The 24,976-nt window shown below is 43.1% G+C and overlaps 2 protein-coding genes across 4 annotated transcripts; both read left to right on the top strand.

The window, feature by feature from the left end:
* The first annotated feature begins 98 nt into the window (after positions 1-98).
* Positions 99-6,272, top strand: THG1L (tRNA-histidine guanylyltransferase 1 like). 3 transcript variants are annotated; one of them, XM_056348052.1, is made up of 6 exons: positions 99-307; positions 1,900-2,076; positions 2,542-2,711; positions 3,425-3,513; positions 4,111-4,218; positions 5,512-6,272. In XM_056348052.1, the coding sequence occupies exons 1-6, from the start codon at positions 114-116 to the stop codon at positions 5,671-5,673; spliced, it is 900 nt and encodes a 299-aa protein (XP_056204027.1). In that variant the 5' UTR covers positions 99-113; the 3' UTR covers positions 5,674-6,272. The 3 variants fall into 3 exon arrangements, with proteins under 3 accessions (XP_056204027.1, XP_056204028.1, XP_056204029.1); XM_056348053.1 differs by lacking the exon at positions 99-307 and having other exon boundaries at positions 1,946-2,076; positions 2,546-2,711; XM_056348054.1 differs by lacking the exon at positions 99-307 and having other exon boundaries at positions 2,010-2,076; positions 2,637-2,711.
* Positions 6,273-8,293: 2,021 nt separating this feature from the next.
* On the top strand, positions 8,294-23,453 carry LSM11 (LSM11, U7 small nuclear RNA associated). Its single transcript, XM_056348051.1, has 4 exons — positions 8,294-8,766; positions 12,242-12,381; positions 13,144-13,227; positions 14,782-23,453. The coding sequence occupies exons 1-4, from the start codon at positions 8,343-8,345 to the stop codon at positions 15,184-15,186; spliced, it is 1,053 nt and encodes a 350-aa protein (XP_056204026.1). The 5' UTR covers positions 8,294-8,342; the 3' UTR covers positions 15,187-23,453.
* The last annotated feature ends 1,523 nt before the right edge of the window (positions 23,454-24,976 follow it).

Below are 24,976 nucleotides of genomic sequence, written 5' to 3'. Positions count from 1 at the left end.
CCGCGCCCCACCCCCCGACCTCCGAGTAACATAGAGAGGTCCGCCTAGGCGCCCAGAAGGGCTCGGCGCCGCGCTCGCGGAGGGCGCCCGCCGCTTCCGCTTCCGGTCTGGCTATGCTGGGGAGCTGGCGGGCTGCGGCGGCTGTCGTTGCGCGGAGCGGGAGGTGGGCGTGCTGCCAGCGCGGCCGCTGCCGCCGCCTCTCCATGGCGAAAAGCAAATTCGAGTATGTGCGGGACTTCGAGGCGGACGACACGTGTCTGCCCAACTGCTGGATAGTGGTCCGGCTGGACGGCCGCAACTTCCACAGGTGGAGGCCGGGCGGGCAGCCGGTGGCCGGGGCACTTATAGCCGTGTCTCGGCCGGCGGGAAGGCGGGCGGGAGTTTCCTCGGCCTAAAGGCGCCGGGGGTGCGGGCCCCGGGTGCTGTGCCGGGAAGAGGGAACCCGAGTGGTGCCGGGCAGTTGGCCTCGGCTGTTCCGTGCCTGACCCGTGTGAGTCCTGCAGCGTGTGGCAGATTATCTGAAGATCTTACTGAATCTTTCTATATTTTGTGTTTATGTAACAGTTAGTTAGAAGAACGTTTTGATTCTAAGGAGTTAACTTTCACGATGGGATTATGTTAGCATTTATTAACCAGTGATGTATGAATCGCTGTACTGCTCGTTATCCGAGACTGTTACTGGAAGTCCCTGTGCTGCAGACCATAATACCCTTAGTCTTTACTCTCTAGACCATAACCAGAGCACCCAGGTTCTGTTGTGTGTAGGATGAGTTATTGGACAGCTTGGCAAGGCCGATATCCAGCCTTCCAACTTGGCAACAAAGCTAACTTTTAAGGTGTCCTGAAGTGAACTACCTTCATTATAATACTGAAAGTCACACCCACAGGTCAAGAAGACCCTTGCCCAGGTGAAGACCCTTCCCTTGCGCAAGCGTAGTTACAGAAAAGGATGACACAGCAAATATTACAATTATATGCAAATTTCTAACCAATCATTGTAATTGGGAGTGTACGACCTTGTAATTTTGTGTATAAATGTAATGGTAAAATCCACACAGGTGTGCTTGATTTGTGGTGATGCCACTGAGCACCCAGCGCTGCAATAAAGGCGTGCCTGCTTCTTAATACTACATTGGTGTTAAGAGGCTTGATCCCCGATTTCAGTGACAGGTGCAGGGGTTGCAGGCCCTACCCCTGCCCCCCCTCCCCGCCCCCCCCCCCCCCCCCCCCCCCGAGGACCTACAGAGCCTTCACTCGGCCTCCCCAGCGCACAGGATTACTGCTGGTGTTTTGTCTCCAAGGGCCATGGGCAGCTTCAGAACCCTGCCTTTGCAGGGTGGCTGGGAAATGGCATACCAGTGCCTTGGGTGTGCTGGGGGAAGGCCAGCCACTGGTGTACAGGGATGTTTATTTGTGTTCGGAGTCAGTGCCTCTGTGGCATTCGCCTTTCTTGGGGGTAAATAGAGCACAGTTCTCACAAGGGTCAGTGACACGTATTCTTGCTGGGGATTTTATTTCTGGTTTGGATGTGTGGGGTTCTGGTAAAGCTCTCAAGTTTTGCCAAGTTTATTGTAATGTTGCCCCTATTGGACTGAGTATAAAAGGCACTCTAGGAGAAAGCGAGTTTTGTCATCCTTTTCCAAGTCAGATATGGAAACCAGTCGTTTTGAAGGACTGGTTAGGGTGAAGATACTGATGGGAAAGAGAATGGGTAATGGGTTATCCAGAGTGTATAAGAAAGCAGGGTTTTGTCAGTGCTTTTCATATCTGGAGGGAATTCACTGTCAGTATTGGCAGGATACCGGAAATCAGGATCCTGCCAGAAGGAGGAAAATGAATGGGCTAGCATTTGTGAGTAGCTCTTTAAGGGATTCATATTTGACCATTTTTGCTTTGAAGGTTTTCTGAGCAGCATGAGTTCAAAAAGCCAAATGATGACCGTGCTCTTCATCTGATGACCAAGTGTGCCCAGACAGTGATGCAAGAATTGGAGGATATTGCTATTGCTTATGGACAAAGTGATGAATATAGTTTTGTTTTCAAAAAGAACAGCAGATGGTTTAAAAGAAGAGCAAGGTAATGACTACTTTGATAGTGAAGTGAACATATTTTTAATATCTCTCTCTAAACCTGTAATTCTTCTTCAGAGTTGCCTTTATCTGCACAGAGGTTAGGAGTAGGGCTGTGTCTGGGTGCATATGCTGCAGGTAGTTCAAGTTCATGTGAATTCTTTGCCTGTGATCTCTCAGGAAAATACGTTCAGTGATACAGAGCTTTTAAAAAAGAAAGTTTTGATAGAACAAACATCAGAAACAAACATTGTTAGAACAAACATTCTTTTAACAAAATGTTACCTTTTCCAAACTCTTGAATCTCAGTACTTCCTGTTCTTCAAAAGACTATGCAGCTGCTGATTTGTTGGGCCATTATTTAGGAAATGCTGCTATCCACCAGAACTATCGCTACCGATACCTCAGATAATCACGTATATAATCATATTTATATATTTCTTTCTTTTTCCTTTTACTTTGTGTTTGCAAGTAAGTTCATGACTCATGTGGTCTCCCAGTTTGCCTCAAGTTACGTTTTCTATTGGAAGGATTACTTTAAGGACCAGCAACTTCTGTACCCACCAGGATTTGATGGACGAATTGTGTTGTATCCAAGCAACCAAAATTTAAAGGATTACCTCAGCTGGAGACAAGCAGACTGTAAGCATTTCTAGAAAATGGAGATTTGTACAGTTGAGTTCTCTTTCTGTCTGACTAGAAACGCTTTCATTGCTAGTGTTTTTGTACATATAGGTATCAGTGAAAGGTAGGTAGGGTGGTAGTTTTAAACAATATTAGGATTGTTTTGGGCTCTGTATGGGTACAGGAAATACTGGTTGAAATTCTGCGTCTTCAGGCTACAGACTATTTGTTACATCCTGGGAGTGAGTTCAGCACAGGAAATGTTATAATTATTAATAGAATTAAATTATTATCTTTCATGTTTTGGGTTCATTTATCCAAGGTAATCTTCTTAGTGAGGGGATGTGAATGTTCAGATTCACACCATGTAGCAATCAAAAGTGCTATATATTCCATGCTAGAACAGACCATTTGATTTACTTTCTAGGCTTTTTTTAGTTAGTACCTAGTCCCTGTTGCTGAAATGAAGATAATTTGTTACACATAACCCTTCACCCTCCGCTCTCCCTTTTCAAAAATATAATGAAATCTATCTTCTAATTGTTCTTACGGTGTGCATTACTATAAAAAATGGATCAGAAAGATTGTGTCTTCTCTAGCAATGGATATTATTAATTCCCTTTTATTCTTGGCTGTTTCTTGGATATGAGTCTGGAAATAAAGTTGGGGTTTTTTCCAACTAGTCACTCAGATTAGGTAAATACTGTTTCTCTCTTCTCTTTTTTTGGTAGGCCATATTAATAACCTTTATAATACAGTGTTTTGGATGCTTGTACAGCGAAGTGGTTTGACACCAGTGCAAGCACAGGACAGACTTCAGGTAAGAGTCTCTTGAGGTCATGCTTTTTTCCACTTACAAAGAAAATCATAAGATTTGCAAAGCTGTGTCTTGCCTACCCAGCAGCCCTGGCTGGCTTGCCTATTCTTACTGTAATAATTTTGTGGGTGTAGATTCAATAACTTCTTGAATTGTACACGTGTTAATATGATGAGCATATAATTTATGTTTGGTCAAATATTAGCAGGATTTTAATTTCTTAATTAGCAAGTTCAGAAATCTTGGAAATGTCATATAAACATCCAGTATCTATACACACAAGTACAATGGCAGGATTCAGCTACTATTGATTCCCAGTCCTTTCTGTAGTATTTGGTCTCATTCTGCGGACTTCAGCAGATTATTTCCGTTTTCTCCTGGAGTCCATTGACTGACTTCTGTTTGCCTTGAAAACGTAATAAAACCCCTCTCTGTTTTAATACCCCCATTTTGCAGTTGGGACAGGTAATTAAACCTTGTAACTTAAAGATGGATAAACCTGTATAAATGTCAGTTTTCCAATATTCGCCCATCTTTTACCCTAGTATTTTGATTTGTTTGTTTTCTATAAGGCGACGACTTCTTTTCATTTCCTCTCAGGGAACTTTGGCTGGAGATAAGAATGAAATCTTGTTTTCTGAATTCAACATCAACTACAACAATGAACCTTTGATGTACAGAAAAGGAACTGTCTTAATATGGCAGAAGGTAAAATACTATTACCACTTGCTTCATGTTCATGTTTTAAATAGGTACATTGTGGCAAAGAAGCTACACTTTTAATATCACCAGATGTATCCCAAATGTATGTCTTGGGTATAAATATGTTTTAAAACTAACCACATTTGCCATATAATGATGTGTAAGAGGGCTGATTGTTTTGGAGATGGTTTTGAGATCTGTATCTATGAGCATAGTATAAAAACTAGTCTCTGAAGTCTGGCTTAGATACAGATTATGACAGCGGAGAAAAAATGTGTATCAACAGATGACAACGTATATGTGGAATTTCACAAGACTGATATATTTGCTAGATAAATCTTCCTCGTTTAATGAATCATTCACTTGGTTTCTTAGTGGTAACAGCTTTGAAAATTGAGGAAGTATCTTGCTTCCTGAAAAATTACATTTTAATGACTGTTGTCAGTTTGATATGGTGATCGCTGGGGCCTGTGCCAGGCCCTTCATAGGATTAGATCCTGAGTATTTCCACTGCAAAGGAATTAGGACCTTTTGTTTAGTAAGGTAACTCAGCTTATAGTATGCTTGTCCTTGTCTACTGTGAAGGAGCAGAGTAAGGAGTGCAGCTGTTAATGGGGAATTCCTTTTAATCATAACTTGGAAATGTTCATCATTCTAGGATTACATCATTGATCCAGAATTAGTGGAAGAAATCCCTGTCCTGTGTTTTGTATGAGATGAGACCCCAGAGAATCACAAGTGTTTATGGCCTGAATGTCCTCCTGTACTAGGAGATCTTAACTAGAAATATGCATTTCATGTGATCGGGATCCCATCTGTCTATGTTAAGAGTTCTCCATAACTTGCTCAGCCTTCTGTCTTCTATACATTAATAAAAATAGTAATTCTTTCGTTTCTTTTTAAAGTTGGCCAACAATTTCTATTGCTTCATTTGAACTAATTAGAACAGATAGAGGCTCCCACCTGGAAATACATTCCACTTGTTCTTTATGCATGGTTTTTTTCTTGGTGGTTGTAGAAATCTGCTTTATATAGTTCCAAAGTAAATATTGTACTTTATTCAAGAATACTTGCAATCGGGTGAATTTGCAGCTAATTTCTTCAAGTCAGGTGATGATGACGTGCAGTGTTAACTGCTCATCTGTTGGTCTTTGAATTGAGAATAGACTCTTTCAAAAGATACAGTGTTCAGATTCTGTAGTATGCTATAGGGTTAATCATTGCTTTTGTTGTAGCTCATTTGTGAATCCCTCCCGCTGGAGTCATACATGTCTGCTAATGTGTCAACTGTATTTTCAGGTTAACGAAGTCATGACTAAGAAAATAAAACTACCAACGGAAGCAGAAGAAAAGGAAGTTGAAGTTACCCGGACTAGGACTAAAGTTGTTCCCCTGCACTGTGACATTATTGGGGACCAGTTCTGGGAGGAATATCCTCAGATTCTGGCGGAGGATAGTTGATACCTCTGAGTATAACTGGTAGTTCACACTTTGCTCTGCTTGGGTTGTTGGCAAGTGAGCACGAATGGTGGCTGGCGGAGTTGGACCTGTAACCCTCTTCAACAACATTGGGTTTGGCACTGTTGTTGCCTGAAAAGATGACACTGGTCTGTTATCTGATATACAAGGATATGCCCATATGGAAAACTAAAATCACAATATATTCCAATGTGAATTAATAATTGAAGACTTCTACAGATATGCATGTAGAAGGAAGGAGCAAAAGTGTATAGAAATTTCGTGTATTTCTACAGCATTTAAGCCATGAGGTATTTTACTGAACTGCTGAACTATAAAAAAGCTTGCGTATTTGAACAGGTAAAAGTAGAGGAGAAAATAATTATTTTGATTTTTTTTTGTTTCAACTGAGACAGACCAAGATACTTCAATTGGCGTTTAGTCACATTAGTGACAAACTGTTTAACTGCCTAATGTCTCTGATTCTTGCAGAAAGGGAGTAACCCAGCAGTTCCCTGTGACTGATTTTAAAAGCTTTTGTCAAATGTACAGGATTTTTATACTTTTAAAGAATAAAAATAATTTCTTCCCTGCCTTGTTCATTACTTGGCCTTTCTCATGCCTGAGACTTTTAGTAGTAATCAGTGAAAATTCCAAACGGTAAAGTTAACAATAAGGGTACTGTATAGACTTCAATTCTGTTAGGAATTGTGCTCTCATCTTCCATGGTCTTGGGAAGTCATTTGTCTCCTGCTGCGCAGTGGAGTGAAAGGCAGGCACCACGAACATGCCTCTGTTGCTACAAAGAGGGTGCTGACAAGAACTTACGTTGCTGTCTGATTTTCTGGGAATGATGCAGACATAACAGTCCTGACAATACATGTTAGTTAAAGGGAAGGGAGGAATGTGTTGCCTGGTCTATGCACAGTTTTGTTCTGGCTTAACAATCAGCTAAGACCCTTTGTCAAAACACTTAAATCATACAGCCTCTCAGAGCAGAAATATTTCTGCTAATGTAAAGGGGCTTGTTCCAGTGTAACTGGAATTGGAGGGAAATAACCTACTTCAGTATATAAATACAACTATAATGATAGGTACTTACATATTCTTACTGCTTTTAACCTTACTGGTTTCAAAAACATGTTGATAGAGCAGTAATGTAGCAAGCTGTGGCTAAGGGAGAGAGAGCAGTGGAAAGAAAGAATCAAATGTGACTAAATAAGGTCAGTACTGAGTTGTTTCCCATGAATTTGCATAGAAGCCTATTTTGTTTGCCCTCTTCTCCCCACAGGAAGAACTTAGACATTTACGGCAATGTGCACTTTGTTTTGTGGGATTTTTTTTGTATGGGGTGGGTGGGTGTTTCTTTGGGGTTTTTTTAAACTATAAACAGCTACTGATGTATACTACTCTGCAGTTTCTTTCTGAAATTGAACAATGAGTCTTATGTGCTTGTAGTGCAGAGCTTCCCCTTTAGTGCTGTGTGCTAATAGCGAGCAGTTAAGTACGTGCAATGAGAGAATGCATATCACTTTCAATTTGTAGAATGGGCTGTATAATTCCCAGGAAGAGGATATGAGGGGTTGTGAGATAATGACTGGTGCGGTGAGTGATTCATTCGGAATCATTTCCTCCTAAGAACTTCCTATCTGCCTGTCTGGTGGTTTTGGGGGTGGGGGGTTGGTCTTGTAACACAAATGTAATTTAATTGACTGAAATGCCGTGTCACTACCTGGTGCCTGACTTTGGACATAATGTATAAAGCAACTGTTCCAGAGGTGGTAACATTTGGATTTTGGGGTCTGAATAAAGGGGGGAAAAACATTTTGGCAACAGCTGTAGGTTTAGTGTATGCTATGACTACCTGATATATAAATAGATACACTGTAGAATATATGTACCTTTTGTGTGTGTAAAAAAGGGGTTTGTAGTAGGTCTTGTCCTCAGTCTTTTCTAATTGACTCATCCTACAGCAATATGTAGTAATTAAACATACCTCTTTACAGATGGATGCAGACTTTGGAACCAAGGTAGGCATTGTCTGTACAGCCATTGCCTTTAATTTGTACTAACAAAAGTGCTAGAGAAAGAAAGTGCCTGGGGTATCCTCATGCATAAAGTCATACAACTTTGTAGCTGTAGGGGGACAATAAATCTTCCCAAGCTTGAAGAACAAGCTGGCGTTAGCGGCACACACAGCTCCACCTGCGGCCCCTGCCGCTGCTCGCAGGTGCTTCTGCGGCTGCAGGGGTCCTGTCCTGCGGCGCCGGGCAGGAATGCGGGTTTCCTCTGCCATGCTGCTGGAACGGGAAGATGTTTGTGGAAGATTAACGGTGGGCGGTGGCATCAGTTACGGTACAGACCCTCGCAGTGCTCACGCACGCTGCCTCGGTTTTCTTCGGAGGAGTGTGCCTGCGCTGTTACAGCCTCTTAAAGATTAAAATGCCAATTCTCCTGCAGCCGCCTTTTGCCCAGGTGCCTTTCGGCTGCCCGGGGCAGGTGGCGGGGCGCACCCCGGACCGGCGGGGCGGTGCGGCCGCACCGGCAGTTGGCGGAGGGCGCGGCCCGAGCCCCCCGGGCCGCCGGCGGTGCCTCCCCCTCGCCGCCAGGGCCTGGGCGGGGCGGCAGCGGCCCCTAGCGGCGGCGGGCGGGGCCGCGGCCCGCAGCCCGGCATGGAGGAGGCCGAGGGGGCTGCGGGCGGCGCGGAGCAGCGGGGCCCCCGCCGCCGGCCCGGGCCCGAGCGCTCCCCCAGCCCCAGCCGCCTGGACGTGAGCTCCAGCCGGTTCGATCCGCTGCTGGCGCTGTACTCCGCCCGCACGCCGCTGCCCTTCCCCGCCGCGCCCTGCTTCAACAACCTGGCCGAGTACGAGAGCTTCCAGCGCGGCCTGCTCCGCCCGCGCGGCCGCCGCGCCGCTCCCTCCCGCCGCGGCCCGCCCGCCTCCCGCGCCGCCCGCCGCGGGCCGCCCGCCGCCGACCCCGAGCGCATCCAGCGCCTCCGCAGCCTCATGGTGAACGCGGGCCCCGAGCAGGAGGCGGCCGAGGGCGGCGCGGCCCGGCGCCGGCGGCCGCCGCGGAACGTCCTCACCCGGATGCCCCGTAAGAGCGCGGGCGGCCTGAGGGAGCGGGGGCCGAGCCGGGGGGCTGCGGCGAGGCCTGAGGGCGCAGCCTGGGCCGGGGGGGGCTGAGGGGGGGCGAGGGCTGCGGGCCGGGCCAGCGGCGGCCGGGGGGCGCTGGGGGGCGGGGGGCTGTTGGTGCCGGCGGGGGCTGGCGGAGCTGGGGTGGAGACGGCCCGCGGGTGGCAGGTGAGGGGGCCCGGCCTCTGCCACTGCTGCTCACGGAGAGCTGGCGCTGGTGGCGGTGCGGCGGTGGCCCCACGGTGGTGGCCTGCTGTTACTCGGTTATGTTCACCCTCTTGATTTTGAGGAAAAAAGGATGAGAAACTGCAGCTGGTTTTAAACCGGGAAGCAGATTGGAGCCGGTGCCGCTCGTAGTTAAATCACAACCGCAGCATGAGGCTGTAACGCACGGCTGTACCTTGTCACTAACCCTACACCCTGGGGGCATAAATACAGGCGTGGGTTTCGAGTAACCTGATGGTAGAACAGTGGAATGAGGTGGCAGGCAGCTGTGATGTTGCTAAATTCATCAGCTGTGATGATGATGTGCGTTTCTTGCATGCATTTATGCCTACGGTGTAAGTATCAGAGTAGTAGCCCCTCACCGTGAAGGGGTGCAACTTACGCACCTACACCAAGAATCAAATGGCATTGCTATCAAATGAGTTGTAACTTCAGCACGCTTAATTACAAGTACCGTGTGTTTTTTGGAATCACAGTGTCTCTTCTAATCGCCAGCATCACCTTAATGTTCTTTTTATAAAAAGGCAAGGCCCAAAACATTCCATTCTGAATGCCCAAAGCAGCACTTTTTTCTTGCTTAGACACCAAAGCAATGCATTCGTTGCTGTAGGTGGTGCATGATCTTCAGTATCGTGTCACCTTCGCGTTCTGCACAAATGCAAAGGTTCTCTTGCCTTAGGATTTCCAACAGAACTGACCTTAAATATTGATTTAAGATCTTAATAGAAAGCATCTGTATCTAGAACACTGTGATGGAAATTGGAAAAAAAACCCTCTCTGTAAGACTTAACTTTAGTGATGGTCTAGCAAATAAATCACACGCTTTCACTAAGGGCATGTATTTAATATCCATACTTCTAAGGCTGGACAGCGCGGACTTTGAAGAAGACTGGCACAACTGACACAGAAAGTGCTATTCAGCAGTCTGGAGAATTTTAAGAGTAGCTTATAGCCAAAATTGTGTGCTTTCCCTGTAAACGGGGGGGCTGTCTGCACTGCAGGTGGGCCAGCGTTTGAAGCTTCGATGTGAAGGCGGTAGCTGCCTCTGAAGGCAACTGTGATACGTGGTTTGCTGCGTCCAGCAGTTGTGATGCTGTGCTCCTAGATAGCTATGACAAGGTATGACGTGTTCCTTAAATTCAGTGGGTCAGAAACTTAAAATGGAGCTAAAATTTTGCCTGTCATGAGGGGTGATTTCGTGTTGCCATCAAAGTAAGAAGGAAGCTACTTTAGCAGTGCTTGGTTTGGATCAGTTCAGGAGAAGCTAGTTCTAATTACTTTGCATTTACCAAGGGGCAGAGAACTCATGTGCAAGTGGTTACCACAGGCTGGTTAGAAAGGCGTTTGATGGTGTTCTGAAGTATTTCCACTCTTCTAACTTGCTTTTGCTCTTGTTTTTTAATTTTGCCATTTAAGGCTACCCTGAGGATAGGGACTTGAACTTAATCAGAGTTGGGATCTTTATTTTCTCTCTCCTGGGGTACTTGCCCTCTGGGTTACAGTGGAAAACCATTTTCTTGTGTCATTCTTATGAATCCTGGCATTAAGTATGTGCTTATTTTATATAAATAGGGATTGGATTTTGAGTACAAAACCAACTAGGTAACTATTTTCTCTACAGATTGAAATATTGATGCTAATACTTAGCAGCATCAGGTGAAGCTGGAGGTTTGCCCTGGTGAAGCCGGAGTCTTATGCAGCAAGGAAAAGTGGAAAAAGCATGGATTGTCTAGATGTGGTAGAGCTGTAAAGTAGTGTTTTCCGCCAGGCCTAAAGGGGTGCCAGCAAGCAAAGGCATAGTCAGAAATAAAGATTGTACTTGGATTTTTATAAGATGTAAATAAAGTTTGTATGTGAAGGGAACACCGGAATCTAAAATCTGATAAATAAATAAATTAAATCTGAAATGATCCTGTAAATTATTAGGGTTGGTTAGAAAAACTACTGTTATCTGATTAAAAACATCAATCTGATATAGTAATAGTGTCATCTGTGGTTCCCCATGATGGATTTGTGACTTCAGAACGTAAGTTCATCATCAGTTCGGCTGCAGGAAGCACAGGGACTCCTGAACAGACCCCCATAAGCAAAGCTGGGAGGTACTGAGACAGCTTACGCTCTGTCTGAAAGCAATTTTCTCCAGCTGTCCAGCTGCAGAGGGCTGGCAAGGAGACAACGGATCTCAAAAAATAAACATGATAGGTTAATTCAGAGGAAACTGCATTAGATTTCCCTGCTGTGGCTAAGAATTACCATGCAGCCAAATACTGCAGATCAGCTGTCACATGGTAACATTTTACACTCACAGGATGCATTTTCTGGTGTGCAAATCAAACCTTGAATACATAGTCCCTAAAGCACAAGGCACGAGATCATCTCTGACCCAGATATTTTATTAATATCAAGAACAGTGTGAGAATTTAGACCATTATTTTCCCCTGACTCTCAGTAGGAATTGTACAGCAATCCTGGGGCTGTGTTTGCACAAGCGAACGAGTAGCTGTAATTTATCACTGGAATGGCTTCATCCTGGTGCGGGTGGAAGTTGTAAAGTAAATAATATCTACCCCTCTAGATAATTTACATTTGCAAAGATCTCTAGTGTGTAGGTAAGGCTTGTGTGTACCAGGTAAGCTGTACGTTTTACTGAATTCCTTTGGTTTTGCCCTGACTAAAAGCATTGAAGCAATGGATTTTCATAAATTTAAACTGATCCAGTTTAGCTGGTTGAAGAACTTGAGCCATTTGTTGTTTCAGAAATCTTGCAAGGAAAAGGAATGCATCTGATAATACTTTATTAACAGATCAAAACTAATCCATTTGTCTTTTCCGTGAAACTTTCTCTGTCTTTGTGGGCTTTCGGTTACCTATGAACCACTTTTATTTAAGATTAGCATTACTTAGTATGTTTTTTTAATGGAGCAAAAAGATTTTTGGCTAAGGCTGGTTTGGCTGTGGGTTATGTAAAGCAAAACCTTCATATTTTTTAAAGTCTTTGCTGTCCCCGTTATAAGAAGAGTTTTGGTGGTCCAGTAATGACAACTGCAGTGCATTACAGTGCTCTGGGGCTTCTCATTTCTTTTGCTGTGAACACAAGTGTTATACCAAGATCTGCCATACTTCTATGTAGAGTAGATTTCTGCATATTTTATTATATTTGTATATTTACATGTATTTTGTTGAAGACTGGTAATGTACTCTTTCTGTTTTAGTCCATGAAGGCAGCCCACTGGGGGAACTTCATCGCTGTGTCCGAGATGGTGTAAAAATCAATGTCCATATCCGCACTTTCAAAGGGCTTCGTGGAGTCTGCACAGGGTTTTTGGTTGCATTTGACAAGTTCTGGAATATGGTAATTATTGTTTCAGCCCTTAATTTATAACTGCTATATCAAAAACTTGAAATTTGCAACAGGTTTAAGCAAATTGTATTTTGAGAAAACTGACGTGGTATGGTGTTTCATAAAGCATTTGCTCTGGCACTGAGTGCTGGGTTTCAGGCTGAGTGGTTCTTGGTGTTGAGATTGGTACATCTGAGAGGTACCTAGCCATCTTAGAGAGGTTTTAGGTGAGAGAGAAGCTTTGAAGAGTTCTCAGCATCTTCAAAGTTTTTTTCTAAAGAACCCAGAAAGGTGGAATATGAGGAATATCAGAAGCTTTCAAAGCTTTCTCTGCAACACCCAGTCGTCTTACAGTGGTAGCCGCTTCTCTGTTTTCTTTCACTAGCATACCACTGGGATGTCACTGACAAAAGATTTTTTCCCCCTGCGTTCTACTTCATGAAGATCTTAAAGACAGTGGATGGAAAAGCAGCTCTTAAATATTTGTGAGCCTGGAGGTGTAAAAAGTTTGGAAATGGGGACAGTGTGAGGGATTTTGCAGGTAAGGCTCACGAAGATTTTGCAAGTAAAGCAGAATGGATTCTAGGCTTTGCTGTTGCTTTTATACCTCAGTATGACTTGGATGATTAAGAAGCCAGCTCCAAAGTACAGCTTGTTCCTAGGATGGAGTTTTTCTCAGATAGAACATAATTTCCTGATACTGTGACACAAAGCTGGTCCAAAGCTGCTTCAGACTTTAATTTTGAACTTTCCATTTCTTTTATCGTATTCTAGGCCCTTACAGATGTGGATGAGACATACAGGAAACCAGTAATGGGCAAAGCTTTCTATGCAGAACCTCAGCTCACCCTAACCCGGGTAGGTAAACATCTCCAGTTTTCTTTTTATCTTTTTTGGTATCTCCTTTTTCAAAGTAGTACAAGGGGAGCATCGATTGGAAAACTATATTTACATTTGAAATATTTTATCTCCTTTTATTACAGATGAATCTAAAATGGCTTGAACTGGGGGGGGGGGACACGGACACACAAACAGTTTTCTGACATTTTTGAAAGTACTATGGCCATAGTTCAGTGTTACAGAAGTTCCACTTGAGTTTCTAATGTCAGATCACCGTTGCTGACGCTGCTTAGTGCAATATGGTGACCTTCTGTAAGGTCACTGTGGTTTTTGACTTACTTGTTCTGTGCAATTTTCGCACCCATGACTGATCTGGTCCACATTTGTCTGCCGGGTGATCTGGCAGTGCCTAACTCTGATACTAATGTTCATGGAGCAACAGTCTTCGTCTCCAGCCAACAAAACAGTACATCTGTTTGGTCACTTGGACTTCTAGTCTAGGTGCTGTGAAGCCCAAGATTCTGCATGTTGCTCCAAAGCAAGACACTCTCTAGGATCCAGCTGCGAATAAAGATGTTTATGAAGTTGAGAACTGAGGAGATGATAGATGAACTTCTGAACAATGAAGGGGGAAAAAAAATAGTGACAGGGCTGTCCCTGTTGAATGGCATGGCTCTGGGCCTTCTGAACATCAGAGAAGCATCACAAAAACTTTTAAGCAGTTTCATTGTGAGGCATTTGCTTTCAAATTCCTGCCATTTAAATCTCTTTTCTGATAGATCCCACCCTTCCTTTTTTAAAGATTAGTTAAAAATTATCAAGTTGTCATTGTTCCTTTAGCCCACTCTTACAGGCATTGGCTTTCCATCCTGTTGCTGGGAAGACACAGGATAACCAAGAATCCTTTTCATTTGTCAGTATTTCATAAAAGCTTGCCTGCTGCCAGAGTAAAAGCAGTTTTTTTCCAGTTTCAGCACCATATATTCTTAGATTAATGAGTTCATACAGTGCTTTGGATCTGCTTCTCTAGATTTATTATTTTTCTATTGTTTGTGGTCTGCTCATCTCCCAGAATACCCGCACGGCATCTTTTAGTTTGTTTTGGGGAACATAAAAGTTCCATCATTTTTTCAGTATGCACTCTTTGCTGATTGAGGCCCCTTATCTTAGGGATTCATGTCCTGCCTGAGGACACATGGATGGAAATATCTCTAATACTATCTGATAACATTACAGGAGCGCTGGGGGAGAGTGAGCTAACAGAGAAACTTGGTAGCTCTCTGTTGTTCCTGACCAAAGTTAAATGCTACTGCACATCAGTATTGCTGTCCAAATTAAATTCCGTGGTGCTCACGTAAAGATACTCATGTGCATGCAAGAGATCCATTCACCTTATGTTGCTGTTTGACTTGGCAAGAAAACCTCGTCTTTATTGCTGGTAAAGATTCTTCACTAATTGTGTGTTGTGAGCTCCGATTTGAGATCGTACACGCAAATACCATGTAGAAATGCTGAACAAGCAGCCTCTCTTGTTTTATGAATGTGGTCATATACACAAATGTTCTTTTACAGCTGTTTGACAGACTCAAACTGCAGGAGTCCTCAGTAAAGAAGGGAGCTGACTCAAAGACTGTCTCAGAGGAGCTAGCCTTGACAAATGACTCTCAGACGCTGGGATTGAAAATTGGATCGGGACGAGGGAGAGCAGAAGATGAGCGTGAGAAGCAGAAGCGCTTGGGGAGAGCTGGAGAAAAGAAGATGCCAGGTGACAGTTTGCATCTGGCTACCAGAGGTGAAGCTGATGTGGGTAGCAGGACTGCCCACGCAGAGGGTGCCACTGCTGGTGGTACCCATGCAAGAAGCCGTTCACAGAGAAAAAGGCGGCCCAAAGTGGATTATCAGCAGGTGTTCACACGTCACATAAACCAGATTTTTATTCGAGGAGAGAATGTCTTGCTTGTGCACTTAGCACATTGACGTGGCTGAGCCTTTGTCAGTGTATTTATTTGATAGCATGAATTGCCGCTGTAGCTCTCATTGCTATTTAGCGTTCTCATTAAGTATGATGGTACTGTGACTGGTTTCCCCTTGCCAAACAAGGGAAATAATTCTAAGTGGAGCATCCTGAGCTTGATGCCAAAGCAGCCTCCTTAGATCTCTGTCAGGGGTCTCAGGACAAGGTCAGCAACACAGTTGTTTCTGTGAGATGAGGGAGGTAAGCACAGTCCCTCTGCTCCTTAAATAGAAGCTAAATGGAAAGGGCTGGAAGAGAATTTTGGTGTACTCTGTTATAGGAGCTAATTGTGGCACATGTTTAAGGAGTTTAAGATTAGATCTCCACTTGAAATGAATTATAAATGCTATTTTGCATGTTCTGAATAATCTCAAGAGAAGATTGAAAATGAAACCAACAGTTTATCTGCTGTTGTTACATGGATGTCCTCTTCTCCAGACATAATTCTGATAGTCATTTTGAAGTAGCCCATAAAAAGGTGGAGTGACATACTACTGATGGCTGTTAGCCTGTTCTTCATAGTTAGCTCTGTAATGCCCTGTGTGATAGACAACCTCTTAATTGAAAACTGCTCTGTTTGTGTGAACGATGGCAGGATTTTAATTTGTTTTCAGTATCAAAGCTTAGGCTTCTGTTGTAACGCTGTGCTTTAGCCCTGTGTCACCAGCAAGCAGCTAATGTAGCTGATCCAGGGACCTCCATATTTGGAGTTTATCTGTGAATGTTGTGGATGCAGATGGAAAATTGTACTTTCATATTTCACCAATTTGCTACTTAGTGAAATAGTGAAGTTTGCAAAGATGTAGTTTTTCTTCTCGGATTGAAGTGTTTGTGCTGAGCACAACTGTACTGTATCTAAGCGCCTTTCAAGTTCCCTGTGTTGAAACTAGAGGTGCTGTGTCTCCAGCAGTTCTCATGGAGCAGAAATCTTCATGGGTCTTTCCTATCCATATGAATGATGTGTCATCTAATTCCAGTTGAACTGAGCTTTGGAGGTGTGCCTAAAAAATCTTTTGAATTATAGAAGTCAAACTCAGCTCATTAGTAGTTTTATTTTAGCAAGGTTGTTAAGCTATTGTAGATCAGGCCAGGCTTCTGCAGGTATAAACTGCTTTCCAAGAGAACTGCATGCAGAAGTTTGGGGGTAAATGAAGCTGTTATGTTATCTAGTCTGTTCCCTTAGTTGTCGAAGGACACTAGATTGCACGCTGCTATTCCTGTATTCATCTCAACTACCTTATGCTTTGCAGCAGCGCCCTGTGTTTAAGGTGAAGTTGGGAGATTGCTTTGTAGCAGGTCTTGTATTCCATATAGAGGTCATAAGTCCTCAAACTGAGTGACTGTGGTCTCACTGACTTATATTTCTGTTCCTGCAAATGCAACATACTGCTTGCTAGTCGTTAGGGTATGTCTGTTGTTTGGGTGAATTACAGAAATGGTTTAGCAGGAGTTCTGGACAAACAAAGCAGCTGTATGCCTCTGGGGGAGCCTGAAACTTTTATGTCAGCATTTCAGATGACATGGGGCTTGGATGGCTGTTCAGCTCAGCCACTGAGCTGCAAACCCAAGTTCAGCTTGGGACAGAAATGCCTCAGAATAAAAAATACTGTTGAGGCAAAACAGTTTCATGAAGGGTATGGAAAAAAAAAGAAAAAAGGAAAAAAAAGAAAAAGGAAAAGAGTTTCTACAGTTTCTTACCTACATATCATACATAGCTTTATTGCTGTAATCCCTTCCTACTGTGAACTGAGACTAGGCACTGAAAAGGTTCTTCTCTTGCAGGTTCTTGTTTCCTCTCCTTTTGTGCTGTTCTTGTTTGTGTTCATGTGGGCTGCAGTTCTTCCGTTCCCCCCCTTCTGTCAGTGCTTTGTCTCCTCAGGACATTCTAAATCTGGTTTAGGGAGATTGTTATTGAATACACCTCCAGTTGTCCTGGCTCTCTGAACCTTGCCTGGTTGGCTTTTCACGTGGTTGCCAACTAACCAGAACCCTCACCAACTGTTAGAAACATGTGAAGCTAGAAACAAGGAGCTTATTTCTGCTCCTGACATCTCAGCAGCTTTTATTGCAAGCGAGTATTTTTTTATGTTTTTGGTTGTGCATTGTTTTTTCCACTCTGCTTTCTGACCGTTTGGGTTTTATTTCAGTTGCTTGGGATGACTTACCTCTGCCTTTTCCATTCATGCCAAAGGCTACTGGTTTTGACCTCTCCTCCTTCCTTTACGCTGGACCAAAGGGTGTCAGATCTCCACTCAAGCCTACGTACTATGACATCTAATTGAATTCTTGCTTTTCTTTACCTCATATTCTTAATTCTCTTTGTCAGCCTAGTTTATACTGCCTTGTGCATTAAGATACGACTACCAGGAATGTTTTTGTGGCTGTACTGCCCTCTTTCCTTGTCAGTTGACACTTTGCTGAGTCCTCAGTTGCTACTAGAAGTCTTAGTGTTTCCTTTCATCAGAAGTTTTTCTCTGAAACCTTGCAGGTGTTTGTTGCTTCACATCTACAAGTTTCTTTTTTCATGTTTTATGAAAAATGCTGGTGCTTAGACTTGCATTTGTGCCTTGATTTTTATATCATCACTGACCTGTTCTTCCAGAACCATCACCTCAGTCAACAAACCTAGTTAAGAACTATACAGTTTGTCTACTTTTTTTGCTCTACCTCATTATTAAACTGGTCCTCCTCTATTTTCGTTGTTGTCTTACCTGTAGAGTTGGTTAAAATTCTCTCTTCCAATTTAGATTTAATGGCTTATTTGGTGATTCTTTGTTTCCTACTTCCCTATCCACCTCTTATTATTACCAAGCTGCTTCCTAAATATAGCCTCTTCTACAATTTCAGATCTTCCAAAATGTCTTCCTTTTCCCTTTTTCTAAAATTGTATCTTTTTTAAGTCTATTATCAAAATGCTGTTTTACAAATTTTGTCTCTTTCAAGCATAGCATTTGTGATTTTCGTCTCTTTCAAGCATCATGATTGTGACTAAGCAAGTGATCCTGTATGTGTGTTGTCACTTGCATGTTTAATACTTCAAAGTTGCTCTTTAAATAAAATCAAATGTGACATTGTGAATAGAAGTCTCCTACCTCACTTCAGTATTCATTGTAAATCTGTTTAACAAAAACAAAAAACAACCCTTGGAAACAAATGAGCTTTGGGTTTTTGATTGTTTCTGGTTATTTCTTTCCATGTTTTCCTTTTCCAAACTTAGCATAAAATCCAGGTTCTTTGTTCAAAAGGCTGTCTGCTCCTAGTCATTCCTCCGTTGCTCCAGCGTCACAAAGATGGTATGAGGGTAGATACCTGGAGCTATTATGCTAAAGCATGAAGAGTAGGAGCAGGAGGCAGTCTTAAGAAACAGAGAGCTGTGGGAGCGTGAAAAAGCTTTGGGCCAAATACAAAGAACTCTGTGGAAAGGATCAGCACACTGGTTGCAACCTGTCCAGAATTCCCAGGACGTTGTTCAGCCTGGTGCTCAGCAGTGATTCCTGTAGCGTGTTTATGGTGAGGTACCGAATTAGTACAAGGAACAGTTTTCTGAACTACCTTTGAAGAAGTATTGTGATAATTTGAGAATTCTTTAAGAATAATTTTAAAATAGGAGAGAAATAATGAAACTGGTGAAATGCTGCAGAAATGATGTAACAGAGTAGTCTTGGAATGTGATGTTACAGATACATCTCATGGTGTCGTCATGTATCTTTTCATTGCCAACACAGTTCAGCAGGGAGCCAAGTCTCATGGTTACTTTAGGAGTAGCAATTTTATTCGTATGGTGATAGAATTCTAGGGACGTTTGCCGATAGTCTGAATGAGGTTTTCATGGAACCGCAGCATAAAACCTTGCTGTGCTGTGGGGATGCAGGGAAACTGGGAGGGAGAATCAGGCTGAGTGCTGCATTGTTACCCTAGTTGTGGCTGTCGTGGCTGGGAATATTTCTTGGGAAACTCTTCAGCACAGGTTTTACTGAACACTTCTTAAACAGGGCTGTGGTGGTAGAATAGATAAGGTCAAAGGGGAAAAAAGGAGCTTGTAAAAAAGTGTGTGTTTAGTTCCTTCTCTCAACTGACTTACCCAGCTTGTTAATTGCCTGGATTTTTTTTTTTTTTTTTCTGATTTAGAGGCAGGTACTTAGCATAACCTCACCAGGTGATTATTGCAGTAGTTGGTGAGTACTGTTTTCCATCTGCTTCTTGTCCTTCAGTTTCTGGATTCGTTTTTTCTGATGCAGCTTTCCCTTCTGTGTCATTGGGAAGCAGGGCGATGTCTCTCGGCAGGAGTAGGCTTGACTGCCTGCTGTTTTTTCCCCCTTCCTAAGGAATGTTACTCCATCCAGTTTTGCATCCAATAAATAGTTTAATTTATAGCCTTTGGCTATTCTTGATTTTCATACTACTCTGCAGACTTTTGGAATTACTTGATCAGAAAAATGATTTATCTTGGGTCGATTGGAGTAAACTGATTTTTTTTAAAAAAACTTTAATTCCTTTTTTACTTATTTTCCTTTCCGCGGTGCTAGGTTTCTCTAGTTTGCTGTTGCAGTAACCCACTTGCACCTATGAATCACTGTGGGTGAAGAAGTGTCCAGGAAAAGAGAAGCAAAGAAAAAAGATGTCTGATTTTTGTTGAATTTGACATTCAGTCCAACATGCTGCCTGCTTGCCTGTGCTTCCCTTTCTGTTGCTTACTGGCACTGACCTAAATGAGACAGGTGGAAACCGATTTAATCCAGAATCTTGAAAGCAAATGGAAAGGCAGCAGGGACAGCAAACTGTGAAAACAGAGTTTCTGAAGATGCATATCTCCAGGCAAACTTCTATATTTGATTAAACAGATCAGAATTATAATCACCGTCTTAAACTGTAAGCTCTGCAACTGGATAAAATTGGAAGGCACAGTACTACACCCTTTGAGAGGCAGCGCAGCAGCAGTAGCAGTGATGCAGTGATTCCTTCAGCCAGGCAAGCTCTTTCCTCAGAAGCTGTGGAGTTATATGCTAGTGTCTGCCTCAGGGCATAACTGCAAAATACTGCAAATTAATATGAAGATGTTTTCTCTCCTGCCTGCATTGCAAAGTGTAAAACAAATGCTGAAATATGCGTCTTCTGCAGCCCAGAGCTATTTAACTTCATGCTTTTGCTTCTTGGTACTGGCTTAAAAATTTGAAGTTCATACTATAGCAATCCTAAGACAGTCTTTGCTTTATGAAAGGCTAACACTTACTAGAAATAATATTGGAAAACTAAGCTATTACAGAATTTGTGGATTTCTTAATTGTGTATTGCAAACCAAAAATAGCTATTCCTACGGATATTATCAAGATGCACAAATGGAAATACATGAAGCCACAACTGGAAGGAGAGAGGATAAAGAAATACTTCTCTTCTTCTAGTGAAGGAAGATGATCTTCCTAGAGTGAGATAGTAATTTCAAAGCTAATTCTCCCAGTTTGGAGGCTTGATGGTAGGTGGGTGTAAACTCAAAGTGAATTAAGGATGCACCAAAAACGGAGCTGCAAGAGGCGTGGCTGTTTGCAGACTTGAGTATCAACAGTCTTAACTTTACAGTGAGAGTTTCTAGAGAAGCAACACCAGTCTATAGTCCTAATGTCTACAGCATTAATTTCCACAAAAAGTTTGCTTGGCATTATTATCCTCACCCATTAGAAGATGACAAATACAAGGGTCTGTGATGGGCTGCCCTATATTTTTCAAGATGCTGCAGCAGTGGTGAGATGTGATTAGGTGGACAGAGGAAGACAGGGGCAGCCAGTTGCAATAGGAACTCAAGGGGGGAGACCTAAAATCTTAGTGATGTCCTTCTAGCTAATGAGCTACAAGTCTAGCAAAGGAGGATAGAGTCCAAGCTTAGTTTTTAATTTACCGAAAATATTCGTATCAATGTTTTGATTTCATTAATATTAATAAAAATATTAATAAAATACTAATACTCTGGTAGGGTATGCTTGGACCAAAAATGAAGAATGTGCCCAAGTTTTCATTTAGAAACTTTAGCTTGGTCAGAGTTTTTTTCAGCAGTGCCTGTGTCTCACCTTCAGATAAACATTATTGCAACCTTTTTTTTTTTTAAAGTACTGCATTTTTCATGTAGCCAGTAATGTTCATTTCATACCTAAAAAGTGCTTTAAAGAGCCACTGTCATTAGGAGGATGCGCCCATTTTCAGGAGTTTACATACCTTTTCTTCTGTTCTGTCTTGCAACCTAAGATGAAACTGGCAACAGCTGGATGTAAGTAAAGCAATTAAAATTTCCTTGGAAAGTAAAAACAACATTTTAAAAATCACAGCTTTTTCTGTCAGGTGTTGCCCATGTATCACCAGGAAAAAGTATCCATTGCTGCATGGTAGTAAGGTTTTTCTCCACAAGTTTTCTATGTAAGAGCATCCTTTGCTGCATTTTATCCATTAGCAGCCTGGGCTGAAAAAAAAAAAAAAGAAGCCACTTGAGAAGAGGTAGCCGAGGCAGTCCGGTGGTGGTCCTCCAAGTGGGCACTGCAGGATCAGTGCACTTGATGAAGACTTACCTTGATGGAAAAAAAATGTGCGTAATCTACTGTAAGTATAACTCTGTCTGTTTTCCCGACTGTAGGCTTTCATGGCATGCTGAAAGTGTGAGAACAGGCAAAGAAAGAGGAGGGAGGCATTACTTGGTGATAACTCCTTGAAATGGGAGGTTGCTTTCTAGCCTGTAAGCTTCGGCATAATTTGGCCAGCACTGGGCATTTGTATTCTATAGGTGAAGGGGGAGTATGCAGAGCCGGTTCTGAAGCGCAGCCTCCGTTGCGTTGTGAGCATTTCACAGCACGTGAGCTATGCACCAGGAGTCTCTGCCAGACTCCGTCCCTAATAACTGGCATGTTTGATCCTGCCTCTAAAATTTTGTAGAGGAAACCCAGTGGGAGAAAAAACAAGCAAACAAATTTCCCCTTTTGAGGCAGGGATGGTAGCAGGCTCGGTTATCCTTGTTAGCTTCCTGGGGGTGCAGGAGTAAGGCCCGCTTTAGTGGAGGAATATCAGAGATGGCTTGTCTCGTGATGTTTACAAGTCCTTTTAGATGTCACTGTAAGTGCTCTTGCTCTTAGCTGGTAGAAGTAAAGGCCTGTCAGGGAAGGAAAATGCCTTCTGATGTTCCTGGATAACTATTTTATTAGCTGCTGGCTTCATAGTGTACACTTGGATGACTTAGCTGAAGAAAATTAGTACACCTGAGACTTTCAGTCAGTCTTGTATTCGTTTAGAATGAGAAGTAGTTTGATCAGTTTGTATAAAAACATATCCATCCTTTTTTCCTCTCAAAAGATCAGTGCTCTCCCTCAGGAAAGAAATGAAAGCTACTCCCACTCCTATAGCGATTGCTTCTGATTTCCACTGCTTCAGAGCAAAGTGCAGCTGTGTCATTGTATCTTCAGCGTGACAGATCATTCTGAGATGAGAAAATGAGAGAATCATTTGGTTTCTTTAGAGCTAAAATGGGCATTACGAGGGGAGCGGTTGTGTTGACCTCTTTTTAGGTGGTGCATGCATCCACTGTAGTTGCATGGATGGGGACTTGTTAACCAATTAGTCATCTATAAAACTTCCTTAACGAACCACAGAGGAGCAGCATGACCTACCAGACTGACACAGGATTGGAAGTCAGTTGCTGACAAATTCTGATCTCTTTACTGCCACTTGCTCACTGAATGGCCTTGGCAAGTCACTTCCCTCCCTCTCCCTTAGGCTGCCCAGCTGCAGTACATCAGAGAGCAGTCCTTGCCTGTCTCACCAGGATTTGGGGAAGTGGTAAGTGCTAAGTATTGTTATTAAAACTATAATATGTCAGGTAATGCAGATACATAGATCATCTGCCCTCTCCAGGCACTTGACTGTTAGCCTTATGTCCCAGCACACTAAAAGTGTGCAGGGTATCAGGTACAATGATGCACTTCAGTCCTGAAATTACTTATGTCTTCAAGGTCAGATTTGGTGACTTCAATATCTGTTTCAAAGCTGCAATGTCACATTTTGGTCAAATGCTGATAAATGAGAATGTAACTCATTTGTAATACCTTCTCTGTCTTCCTAAATATTTTGTTTCTTAGGAAGCTGATGCTGCTATGAACATACTGAATAATACTGAATTTGCAATATTCTGCTTTCCAGATATATATGTTTATATTTAAAATTGCTATGACTGCAATGCAATAAATATATCCATGTAACAGTTTGCTTCAAAGCATGATTTTTTTTTGTGCTCTGTCAACGTGCTTGTGTCAGTGATGAAGCTGCTACTGCAGCAGTTAGGACAGATGCCTGGATGTGGAGACCACCAGGTTTGAATACTAGCACTGCTGTCGTCACATGATTTGGGGGCCAACCAGTCATCTGTTGTTCAAGAGTGCATTAATCTACAAAATAAGAATATCATCATACCTGTGTTTTAGAGGCGCAGAAGGGAAGCGAACTTGATGTTGAAGAATGTAATATCTATTGGCCTGATCACTCAAAGGACTGTTACCTTAGTGTATAGTCTTCTACCATGCCATCAGGAGATGGTTCTCCAGGAACTGGGGAGGTCCACAGCCAGCACCCAAGCACCTGGTCCAGTGTGTGCATAGCCAGTGGGGAGCCTGACTTCCAGGAACCTTTTTATTCCCGTGGTCAATGAGGCTGATGTGTTTGGATCAGGGATGCTACCTATATAGATGCAGCTTGCTGGAGATGCATGGTAACATACCTGTGCTCTGGAATTCAGATGTTTGCTACAAGGACTAATTCCCCTTGCAAACTGGGAACTGTTTAAAGCGAACAAAATCTGCAGTGTAAAGCCAGGAGTGGCATTAGGAGGATGCACATAATGAGAAGGATCAGACAGAATTCACAGAAGAGGTCTGCAACCCATTGACTTTCATTTGCATTTTAAAGTGCTGTTTTACACTGGGTGTCTGCCCTGTCTTCCACGTGTCTGATGTTTCCCTGATGTCTTACAAGTTGATTTACTGTCAATGCAGCAGTAAACTCTTGCTCTTTCAGATTGCAGTTCTGTCCCTTTAATTTACAAGTGCAAAGGTCACGAGGTTTTCTTTGATAGTCATGCTGATGCTTAGGGGTAAGTGTGTGCTCAAATACCTTTCTAAATTGGGGTCGAAACTGTTGATTAAACTGCAAGAGTTGTACTCCCAAGCTGTTGGGGAAACAAGTTCTGAACTGCGACAGAAAACCTTACCTGAGCTTTTCTTACTGTGTTTTGCTGCCTATAAATTCTGAAAAATAAGCTCTGTAGCTTTTCTAGGGTGGAAAGGCCTGTTAAAACATGCTGCCACCTGACTTAGCAGCTTCCATCTCCCGTGCTGATGCAGCACATTGGAGCATCGATTCTGCGCTGCCCGGGCGAGGTCAGACGGCCGGGTCAGTTCCTGCCGTGGGTGCGCAGAGCTCTCCCGACCCGCTCCATTGCCCCACGGTGAGTGCAGTGATGTCCTGGGTTGCTCCAGGTGCTCCTAAAGCAAATGCCCCAGCTCTGTCAGTTGGCTGCCTGTGATTTGTGGTGTGGGTTGTTGGGGTTTTTTTTTTGCATGAAGGTAGGATACTCCTTGGGAGTATTTAAACAGGCATTGTTCTCATCTCCAAGGAGAGTATTGCTCGAATTAAGGAAAAATGATAGCTGGAGTGGTAAGGTAGAGTCACAAATTCCAGTTCTGATTTTAGCCGCTCCTCTGGAGTTCTATAAAGCTTCCACCACCTCTT

The sequence above is a fragment of the Falco biarmicus genome, chromosome 8 (genome assembly GCF_023638135.1).
Source record: "Falco biarmicus isolate bFalBia1 chromosome 8, bFalBia1.pri, whole genome shotgun sequence".
Classification (NCBI taxonomy): Eukaryota; Metazoa; Chordata; class Aves; order Falconiformes; family Falconidae; genus Falco; species Falco biarmicus.
Note: the sequence above shows the minus strand (reverse complement) of the source record. Positions and strands in the feature narration are given on the sequence as shown.

Coding starts and splice junctions, on each gene's coding strand:
- THG1L (XM_056348052.1), top strand. CDS start 114: ATGCTGGGGAGCTGGCGGGCTGCGGCGGCTGTCGTTGCGCGGAGCGGG. Junction 308..1,899: donor GACGGCCGCAACTTCCACAG/GTGGAGGCCGGG, acceptor TTTGCTTTGAAG/GTTTTCTGAGCAGCATGAGT. Junction 2,077..2,541: donor TGGTTTAAAAGAAGAGCAAG/GTAATGACTACT, acceptor TGTGTTTGCAAG/TAAGTTCATGACTCATGTGG.
- LSM11 (XM_056348051.1), top strand. CDS start 8,343: ATGGAGGAGGCCGAGGGGGCTGCGGGCGGCGCGGAGCAGCGGGGCCCC. Junction 12,382..13,143: donor TTGACAAGTTCTGGAATATG/GTAATTATTGTT, acceptor ATCGTATTCTAG/GCCCTTACAGATGTGGATGA. Junction 13,228..14,781: donor CTCAGCTCACCCTAACCCGG/GTAGGTAAACAT, acceptor GTTCTTTTACAG/CTGTTTGACAGACTCAAACT.